The 11,346-nt window shown below is 44.0% G+C and overlaps 1 protein-coding gene across 4 annotated transcripts in view; it reads left to right on the plus strand.

Moving 5' to 3' along the window:
* The window catches only part of glsb (glutaminase b), a 51,216-nt gene that overhangs the window by 25,658 nt on the left and 14,212 nt on the right, over positions 1-11,346 (plus strand). For all 4 annotated transcript variants that reach the window (XM_076263288.1, XM_076263289.1, XM_076263290.1 and 1 more), the window contains exons 8-13: positions 2,826-2,858; positions 3,164-3,222; positions 3,665-3,731; positions 4,131-4,181; positions 5,822-5,998; positions 9,007-9,138. In XM_076263288.1, coding sequence (XP_076119403.1) covers positions 2,826-2,858; positions 3,164-3,222; positions 3,665-3,731; positions 4,131-4,181; positions 5,822-5,998; positions 9,007-9,138 — 519 coding nt within the window. The remainder of the gene's footprint in view (positions 1-2,825; positions 2,859-3,163; positions 3,223-3,664; positions 3,732-4,130; positions 4,182-5,821; positions 5,999-9,006; positions 9,139-11,346) is intronic.

An 11,346-nucleotide genomic window follows, 5' to 3' on the forward strand; every position in this document is an offset into this window, starting at 1 on the left:
GAAACATATTACAATAATTGTATGTAATATATACAGTACATATATTTGAAGTCTGGCTGGGATTGACCCTTGGTGCACATTGTAGGTTCTCCGTTGAAGACTAAGGCTGTGAGGGGGATGACGTATGTTACTCTCATCTCTTCCTGTCAGATGAATTTCTCTCTGATAGTGTGTTCATCATGGCTGTATGCCGTCTCACGTTTTGACTACTAGTCACGTTTTGACTACCCTCGCATCCAGCCTGCCCCATCCCCTCTCCTCCCCCCAACCCCTTCGCATCTGTACTTAACTGGAGTGTCTCATCTAGTGCTGCTCTAGCACTGTGGGATCATCAATGTCTGTCTGATGGCTCTCTCTTTATATATCTCTCTCTCTCTCTCTCTCTCTCTTTCTCTCTCTCTCTTTCTCTCTCTCCCTCCCTCTCTGTCTTTGAGACAAATGAATTTTTTGGGGTGAAATTCATTTACCGGTACTCACTCCAGATATCCTATTGTCACCACTACGCCCCTGGCTATGTAATGGGGTAGGGATTAATCTCTTAGTGCAGTACACACACATACACACACACATACACACACACACACACACACACACACACACACACACAAACTGACTCACAGTTGCCTATGTGTGACTTCACACTCACGGAAATAGATTGTGCTAACAGTGATCCTCCATTGATCGTGCCAATACAATGTAGCCTAACTCAGTCAATGTTTGAAAAGGCCTCACAGCATGTGCTTGTGTGATACACATGTGTAGATGCACCCCTCCCCCCCCCCCACACACACACACACACACACACACACAGAGACATCTGTTGCAATCTTAGTTATTGTCAGAATAGTTGTAATTATAATATTTGTAATTATCCTATGAACCAGATAACAAAAAAATACAAACACATCTCTAAACTGTTTTGAAGATCTTTACACACACTAATAGGGAAATAAGCCCTACCTCTACTGGTTATTGTGTGAGCAATCTAAAATCGCATAGCCTCATCCATGAACCCTTTCTCATTGTGTATTCACCCAATGTGGTTCTGCGTCACACACACACACAATCTCTCTCTCTGCTTTGAATGAAGAGAGTGACCCTCTTTTCCTTCTCTCTCTCTCTCTCGCCCGCTGAATGACCTGTTCCCGGACTGTGTACTGTGCTCTGTAGTCTGGTGCTGTGAATCTGTCACTTCCTCTGTCTCTCTCACTGTGTTCTGACCTGGTGGTTTGATGATGCTTTTTGAAAGCACCGCACGACGTGTCGTTGTTTCATCCAGCAATTCCCCTCCACTACCTACCCACCGCCCCCTTTCACCATCCTTCAACCCTCCCATAGTATCCATATGACTGTACTAGTGAACCATGACCCATGTGATGGTGTTTAAAGGTGGTGTGTTTTTTTTTGTTGCTTTTTTCATGTTGTTGCATATTTTACAGAATTAGGATCTGTGAGGTTTTGCCCCAGTGGGACATTGACCTGCAGCAGGTCAATGAAGTTGGTAATTTTTCTGCATTTACACTTTTTTAAAAATGTATTGACACAGGCTGGATACTTAAACTGAGTGGTAGTCATTCCAGTCTGAACATGTCTAATACTGTAAAGCACATTCTGCTGTACATATTAGCTAAAGGCTAGGGCTAGCAATAGCGATTATTTCTATACACCCAACACATGCTAAGGCCTGGAGTGTAAAGTGTATGGAAAATGTTCAGTATCCTCATTCAAATGCTAGATGGTAGAAATGATCAAAACTCCTGGTCTACTTCTCTTGGCCATTCTCCTGACCCCCCCATCTCTCTCTTGACCTCTTTTGCTCAGGTCTTCTCTCTCTCACACACGCTCTATGCTATTTTACTATTTCTCTTTCTTTTTGTTTATCACTCTCTCTAATCTTTCTCTTTCTATGTTTTTCACACACTCTTTCTCTCTCTCTCTCACTCGCTCTCTCTCTCTCCATTGCACCACTTTACAATCCCTCCATCCACCTGGCTGCCAGCTCCGTGGCCTGCTAATGAGGCCTGATCCTCCAAGCTTTCCATATGACACATGTTAACCTTAATCCACACGCATACTCGTTTACCCTGCTGCAAGCAGTCATGCAGCACACACACACACACACACGCACGCACACACACACACACACACACACACACACACACACACACACACACACACACACACACACACACTGAAACACACGCACACACACACACACACACTCAAACACACCATTTTTGTTTCAGTAGACATATGACTGAAAGCAAACACACACACATACAGTTTTTTGGCTCAGCACACACATGTACACACACACACACACGCACACCACGCACCATTACACAAATAAACAATGTCTGGCTAGTGTATTTTCCACTCTTCCTCCATCCCCCTTCTCTCTTCATCAGTAAACATGTCCAATCCAAGGCCAGTGGGAGCTGGTGAAACTCCATATCTGTTAACCTACAGTATTCCCGTCATTTGATACTGACTACTACCATGTCTCTACCTAGTATTGATACCAAAACCTGTGCACCACAGAGCCATAGTTTCATTATCTGTTCCAGTCAAGTTTTTGTTGTAGAGTGTTTTTACCTCATATAATTCCTCTAATTGCTTATTTTCTTCAGTAGTTGTTTTTTTTTTCTTTGAAACCATGCAATTTCACAGTATCTGTAATTGTATGAACGTTATCAACTCTAGCCAATCATGAAACACAATGAACTCGGTTAGATTTATCTTTGTTATGGTTTTGTGTTTAAAATGTTTTCTGTATTATGATGTCATCTCTTCAACCTCTCTTTTGCTCTCATTTTCATTTATAGCAAGGAGCAGGCAACGCTGAGAAGTTTGACTATGTGAGTACTGTAGTTATCAAATGGACATAATAATGATCTTTGCTCAACCCAGTGAGACAGCACAGGCCGTACAGTGGTGCAGAGCAGTCCAGATGTTTCCCAAGAGTGTTCATACAGTTTATACAATGGTCATATTACAGTAAACAATGGTCATGTATACAAAAAGTGGTCATACACACACACACACACACACACACACACACACGCATACTGTATATATGTCCATATTTACAAAACATGGTCATATATGGTCAGATCAATTGTTCATGCGACACACACTAACAGTCTTTGCTTACACATTGCAGGTTATGAACTTCCTGCAGCAGATGGCAGGGAACGAGTATGTGGGATTCAGCAACGCCACGTAAGTCACGCGCCACAGTCCCCTCGCGTCTGCAGGGGTCTGCCAATCACTTGGGCTGCGGTGTGTCAGTGTGCCCTGAAAAGCATCCTTCATTACTCAATGCCCCTGTCTGCAGCCCACAGACATCATGAATGCTTAACGAGGCCTCATGAATATTCAGTGTGTTTACCGAAGTAGATCACAGAGCAGGTGAAACCTGATATGAAGGTTAATTCCCCCCCCCCCCCCCCCCCCCACCATCAGAGGAACAGCAACCGTGAATTTAACACATTTTCAAAACTGGAAAACTGGTTTTGAATTGCATGTTTGGTAGCATGGCCACTGACAATGAAACTGTAAATAGAATTTTAAAAAAACAGATGTGATTTTTTTTTTTAAATGGAGGATGGATGTTTTGGCAGTGCTCTTGATTGATTGGCGTGTGTTCTCTGCTCTGACCCAGATTCCAGTCGGAGCGTGAGTCAGGAGACAGGAATTTCGCCATCGGCTACTACCTGAAAGAGAAGAAGGTTAGTATTAGCAGGCTGTGTGTGTGTGTGTGTGTGTGTGTGTGTGTGTGTGTGTGTGTGTGTGTGTGTAAGAGAGAGAGTGTGTGTGTGTCTCTGTGTGTGTGTGTGTCTGTGTGTGTGTGCGTGTGTCTGTGTCTGTGTGTGTGAAATTTGATGTACTGTGGAGTCTTTTTTTGTTTGTTCATACAATCCTTTCCCCGTGGTGCTGTTTTATTAAGTGTGGTTTTGAAACATTATGCCAATAAATATATTCACAATGTACCACTGACATCTGTTCTGTCTCTTCTGTGGTAGATCTAGTTGCTGCACTGTAAGTTGCACTGTGCCTAGAGACATCTGACTGAATTTCTCTCATTCTCCCCCTGTCTTTCTTTTTGTTTTGTGTTTTGCTCTCTCTAGTGTTTCCCAGAGGGCACCGACATGACCTCCATTCTGGACTTCTACTTCCAGGTTAGTCCTGTTCTGAGTCACAGGTGTGGCACTCAAGCTGTCCACTGGGCCAATAAGGCTATATCACAAGATGCCGCCACTCTGTAAACCCAATTTCAAAGTTGTTGATACTTGCGGTCCGCTGTCAACAAACAGATCAGTTAAAAATGCAGCACAAACTTCTTTGTTAAGTTTGCTAAGGTTTAGGCTCAAGAGTTGTAGAAAGTCACTCTTCTACAGCCCAGTCTACAGGAAAGGGACAGGAAGATGCTTTGATACAAAGGTATCATAACTTTAGTTTGACGAAGCAGGAAATATGGATATAGTGAAATGGGCTAAAAGTGTCGCAGTCTGAACTCTCTGACCTCAGTACACACACACACACATTTACACTCACACACATACATACGCACGCACGCACGCACACACACACAAACACACAAATACACACACACACACACACACACACACACACACACACACACACACACACAAACACACAAATACACACACACACACACACACGCACATGCACGCACACACACACACACACACACATGGCTGACTGTGGTGGGGCATGAGTGGGACAGCATGTGCGTGTGATGGGGTATGCTGCGTGATGGAGTGGCTGTAGCTCAAGCCCTATCTCTGGCTCTGGTCTAGTGACGGCCACAACACCCCCCACCCCCGTAGTGCGATAATGTGACGGAAAGCTTCAGACTGCCCCCCCACCACCACCACCACCCCACCCTCCCCCCAAACACTCACACACACACCCCTGACTGGTCCCGTGTTTGGCAGTGGCTCCAGGGGAATGTAACAGGTGTAACAGAACAAACATGGCTGGGGTGTGTGTGTGTGTGTGGGGGGGGGGGGGTTGAATCCTAACCAGGAACACTTTATTTATTTAAGAATTGTAGGACTTAATTAAAACATTACATTTTACACATATAGTACTTGATGTAAAAATACTGAATATTTGACTAAAATGATTAGAATTATATAGTAATTATAATGATAACGTTATAAATATGTAATACTAGAATCTTTAACTTTGATACTGTAAGAATGAGAGCTATGTAGGGCAAGTGAATGTGTGGAGTCCGCTGTGCTGTGCCGTTGCCATCCAGCATGAGGAGAGGCCAGAGTGGCTGCATAAACACAGCGCAGGCTAATGGTTTGTTTGTTTAGATTGTGCTGGCCGAGTTTCTCTGGTGGATTATGGGGAGGGATTTATATGCTTTGTCATGTTGATCCACTTCCCAGGAGCTCCTTGGGCTCCCTGTGCCTGTCTGTCTGTCTGTCTGTCTGTCTGACTATCTGACATATCTCAAATCTGTCTCTCTCTCTCTCTCTCCCTTTCTGTCCCCTGCTCTGTCTGTCTGACTATCTGACATATCTCAAATCTGTCTCTCTCTCTCTCTCTCTCTCTCTCTCTCTCTCTCTCTCTCTGTCCCCTGCTCTGTCTGTCTCTCTGTGCCTGTCTGTCTGTCTGTCTGTCTGTCTGACTATCTCACATATCTCAAATCACTGTCTCTCTCTCTCTCTCCCTCTCTGTCCCCTGCTCTGTCTGTCTGACTATCTGACATATCTCAAATCTGTCTCTCTCTCTGTCCCCTGCTCTGTCTGTCTCTCGGTGCCTGTCTGTCTGTCCCGTGTAGCTGTGCTCCATCGAGGTGACCTGTGAGAGTGCCAGTGTCATGGCTGCCACGCTGGCCAACGGTGGCTTCTGTCCAATCACAGGCGAGCGTGTGCTGAGTCCCGAGGCAGTGCGGGACACACTGAGCCTCATGCACTCCTGCGGCATGTACGACTTCTCTGGACAGTTCGCCTTCCATGTGAGTGTCACACACACACACACACACACACACTAACAAACACACACACACACACACACACACACACACACACACACACACACACACACACACACTAACAAACACACACTCATACACTTACTCTCTAACACATAAAAACAAGCAGTCTGCTGACACAAAATAAGACACAGATGGATACACATATATTGTATGAGACACATACATGGATACACATAGTCTACATCTACAGACTCAGTCTGGGACTTAAAATTCTATTGGCATCTGTGGCTCCTCTTCTGTCACCATCACACACACACATGCACCCCCCCCCCCCACACACACACACACACACACACACACACACACAAACATGCATGTGTTCCACATGCTGACAGTCTGTCACTAGTGGTTAACTAACACACTATTGCAGGATATTATGCAAATTGCAAGCACATATTTACTGTATAGGTCCCATACTGAGTGTCATAAATGTATGGACTCTTCTGACTTCTTCTAGTCAGAATATGGTATGTCACGCTCTCACCATCCTGCATATGACACCCCCACTGCATCACATGCCCCCCATACACACACTGAGGGCCTCCTCACCCTCACCCATGTTACTGCGGGTTTTATGTTACTCGCTGCCCTTTTCAGAGTTGTTTGTCAGATCAGCTGTGCAGTCTCCGAGTGTAAACAAGCAGAGAGAAACACAGAGAGACAACCAAAACCAGTTTAACTCGTTGAGTGCCAAAAACGTAATATTACGTTTTTAGCTTTTTTTTTTAAATTACGAAACTAGACACGCTAACACACCTTATATGTGATTTTAGGAAATCTGTGATGAATGGAAATTAAATATATGACGATCGAAAACTCATCAAAATGCAAGATCTGGACATTTTATCTGGACGTTTGATCTTAACTCGGCTTTTGATGGTTGCCGCTTTGTTTCAAATCAGTCACTGATTAGCCTATCAGTGACATGCACGCCAGGTCAAAATCAAGTCATTTATTTTCGTGGGTTTATCACTAGGTGGCAGGTCTCGTTAGATCTCTTCCCAGAAACTTTGCAGGCAACACTTCTCAGGTCATAAAAGACGCAATATCTCCATTTCTAGAAAAAAACAGGGATTTTGATGAACTAGCCACTGTTTAGCTTGGGATTTCTCAGGAACAGAGGCGTGTAGAAATACACGGTTTGCACCCACTGAGAGCTTAAAGTCTCACCTTTCAAACGAGCCATTGTATGTGTTCATAGCTATAACACAGAATATGCTGTGGCTGTACAAAAATCATCAACAATGGTCTAGATTGCTGGCACTCTAGAACAAAGCTTCCAAAAACAGCTTGGCATTCAATGAGTTAACAGCTGGTTATATGTTTGTTTATTTATTTTTTTTACTTAATTTCTGCCTACAGTAGCCAAGTTACTGGTATGTGAGAGATGTGTCATTGTCTGAGGAGGGTTGCAGTGTGAGTCGTAAGTAGATGTCCCCCAGGGATCCCAGTGGGGGGATTAGCCAATCATACGTCTCTGTGAAGGGTAATAACCTCAGGGCCAACTGGGAGTGTTGCCGCCCAGGGCCTGAGATTAGACTAAATTTAAGCCGTGCAGGAAGTCACATCACTTGGTTTTCATGTGGAAAATAACATAGGTGTCGTGTCAGCATCAGTGAGTTTATTTTGCTTATTAGCGGCTATTTATAAAGGTTAAATGTGTTTGCATTGACTTTGATGTTGGTACTCAGAGGTAATCTCAGGAACAGCCCTTTGGGAAGTGAGGGGTTTATAAGCAAGCCATTCCAGAATTCTATCTTGCAGATCTAGAATGGGCTACAATTTAAAGGTATCGTCAGTGATTCTGGATAACATAATCACCATTGATATTTGAACCAAACACCAACAAAACACTAGAGAGTGAACTCAACAAATTCTCCTTCCATTTCCCCAAACACTCGCCCCCCCCCCCCCCTTTCGGTGATTGGCTGGAACAGTTTTGTTATGTTTGGGGGACAGGCATGCACCACTTTGATTGTTTCCAGTTCACTGAGCCAAAGTTCTGCACGAAGACAGTTTTTTTTAGAGTGTCACGGAATGGTGAGCTAGTGGATCATGAGGAGATTTTTACTGAATGTGAAAGTGTTACGGGTTATAAATCGTTTTGAATCGCTGACGATATATTGAAATGGTCTCTTCCTCATCACATATTTCAGATTGTACTCAATCAAGGGAGACATAACTCAGTAGTTTGTTTGAAAAGATAATATCTAGGGGGAATGCCTAAGAAATGCTCGTGCTTTAGTCATAGTAACCAGAACAGGATGGAAATAGAACAGTGGGATATTTGGGCCTGAGTCCCTTACATGGGAATGAAGAGTGATGTTGGAGTGCTTCCGTGGATAATCGGCATGACTGATAGTCTATCAGGTTCTCAGGAAGTGGAAGCTGTAAATAATTCACTGTTGTACTTTTGTACACACACCTCCTCTGACCTGATTATCCGTGTGTGTGTGTGTGTGTGTGTGTGTGTGTGTGTGTGAAAGTTATATCTCCTCTAATACCTGCCTCCCTCTCTGAAGAACATTACTCACTCCTCTCCCATATGTTCCTATCCTAGTCTGTTAATGATGACACACCACATTAGTTTGTAAATTGGCCCAAGTGTTTAAAGACAGCTGGAGAAAGAGCTTCACTTCAGCAACCCTCCTGTAGCAGACACACTTTAATTTGCCTCAGTGCAGTCTGACTAACACCTACATGGCACATCAGTTGCATTTCTACTTCAATTAGATACATTTAATGTGCCACAACACGTGCTGTAACAACAGCATTAACACAACCACCTTCTGGTACAATTTTGTTTACCTTAATTAAAAAGTGAAGATAATTTATCAACGTACAATCTACAAGGTGTAAAAGAATCAGTCTTTAACCCACTTGGATATTAATCTCATAGATTTCCTCTTTCTTTCTCTCTCTCTCTCTCTCTCTTTCTTTCTCTCTCTCTCCCTCTTTCTCTCCATCAGGTGGGCTTACCAGCTAAATCAGGGGTAGCAGGTGGTATCTTACTGGTGGTGCCCAACGTGATGGGTGTCATGTGCTGGTCTCCTCCACTGGACAAGCTGGGCAACAGCGTGCGAGGCATCCAATTCTGCACCGTAAGTTCTCCACACTCTCTCTCACACACACTCTCTCTCTCTCTCTCTCTCTCTCTCTCTCTCTCTCACACACACACACACACACACACACACACACACACACACACACACACACACACACACACACACACACACTCTCTCTCTCTCTCTCTCTCTCTCTCTCTCTCTCTCTCTCTCTCTCTCACACTCAATACAACTCTACACACACGCATGCATGCACACATACACCAAGGCTGTAATCGTAATATGCTTTGAGGGGGACATTTTGGCCCAATATTTAAAAATGCTCTCTCTCTTTAGGCTACTGAATGCTTTAGTTAATATGAAATTATCTTCACAGACCTTATTTATATATACCACAAAACACTAGCAAATCAAGTTGCACATCAACCTTAGTTTTATGCAATCAGTCGTGAGTTTTGTTGTCAGAAATAAAGATGGTTAATTCCCCTCTGGAAGTGAACCAGTCTTTGTGGTTGGGTAATGTACAGTATATTGTATGCCTCAGACAGATGAACTTCCTGTCTCCCAGCATGCCCTGCTGTATGACTCATAATGGCTCACCGCAAGCGTGACTCACCCAGTGCTGAGCTGCTCCCAAGCATGAGGCATGTGAGCAGTGAGCAAGTGCTCCTCCTGCTGCCGGACGTGCTAGTGTTGCTGGTGCTGCCGCCAGACAGGAAAAGGCTGTTTGGTGTTCACAGCTTTCACTGCATGCGCCTTTAAGCTCAGGGAGAAGAGGGCCTGCCATGCCCAGAGCTGCCAGTCATATAGAGAGCGCAAGAGAGAGAGAGAGAACAAAGAACAATGGAGGGGGAGAGAGAGGCAAGAGGGGGAGAGACATCAAAGAGAGAGAAAAGATAGTATGTGTAGAAGTGTAGTTAGAGTGTAGAGGCTACGCTTTGCCCTTTAAACACACACACACACACACACACACATGGCTGATGGTACCCTTTTTTGAATCCTAGAGGTCTACACTGATGTGCTTCCCCTGTTGCTTTACATAGCAGCACAGCTGCTCAGCCATCTGTTTCCAGAACCTTCCAGTAGAGCGGCTCTTCACCGACACACACTGAGCTCACATTAGAGGGTGAGGAGTGATTCTCAAAGCCACTAGCAATGCAGGGAACATGCATATGTTGTCCTCATATCTGCATTCTGGGTCTTAATCCAAGAGTGTGGTATAAGTAATTCACTACACAGAGACTATCTGCTCCTAACACCATCTAATATATGACACTGGAGGATAAAGTAGATGAGTAATTCACAGTTACTCTTGTTATTCCTCATAGCTAAATGGACTTTCAAATGGCTTTTCATAGATGGAAGCTCACAAACCATCCATAAGCCTGCTTGTGGAGTGTGGACAAAATAATAAATTAGGCTATGTGTTACACTTACACACGCTGAAAGTGAGTCAGAATTCACTGATCTGAAAAGTAAAGTATTTACACAGCCAACGCAAAGTTGTCCAAAGCTGTTGCTGTCATCACATGCTGCCAGTATTGTGTGTGAGCATCACTAGCATTCCAGAACGTTCTCTCAGCACGTTGAGCCAAGTGAGGCTGGCTTTGCCAGAAGAGGTAGTAAATCTAAATCTCTTAGAGTAATTGGCAGGGGTCACTATGCCAGGAATGAGTGTAGCCCAGTCTCTACAGAATGAGTTGAGTGGGCAGAGGAGTCATTAAGATGGGTGCTGATAAGACACAACAGCAACTGCAGTGGCAGCAAATCGTCCCCTTGGAATTATAGGGTTCTATCTACGTTCTGAGTAGTTCTGAGATATTGAGTTTCAAAGTCTTAGAATTCCATAGAGTTATACTGCTAAGTGGAACAAACCTCTTCAGATATAATGTCCAAAAATGTATACAACTGCAAGAAACACCTCACCTCATCTTCTTAAGGTGTCACAGAATAAGAATATGTAATTAACTCAATTTGACAAAATTTTGACAAAAATGTCAGATAGAACTTTATAATTCTAAGGGGACGAAATGTCCTTGAAAGACTGAAGGGTCTGGACGGACCTAAGACTGTAGGAAGCACAGCGTGGTGTTCAGGCAAATTGGCAAAGTTGGAGCCAGAGTTTGCAGTGGCCAAAGACTGTAGGAAGCACAGCGTTGTGTTCAGGCAAATTGGCAAAGTTGGAGCCAGAGTTTGCAGTGGCCAAAGACTGTAAGCACAGCGTGGTGTTCAGGCAAATTGGCA

Source organism: Alosa pseudoharengus, unplaced genomic scaffold (assembly GCF_046254945.1).
Source record: "Alosa pseudoharengus isolate Yale_2024_CS ecotype anadromous, Long Island Sound unplaced genomic scaffold, YU_APseudo_1.1 YU_APseudo_1.1_scf_3, whole genome shotgun sequence".
NCBI lineage: Eukaryota > Metazoa > Chordata > Actinopteri > Clupeiformes > Clupeidae > Alosa > Alosa pseudoharengus.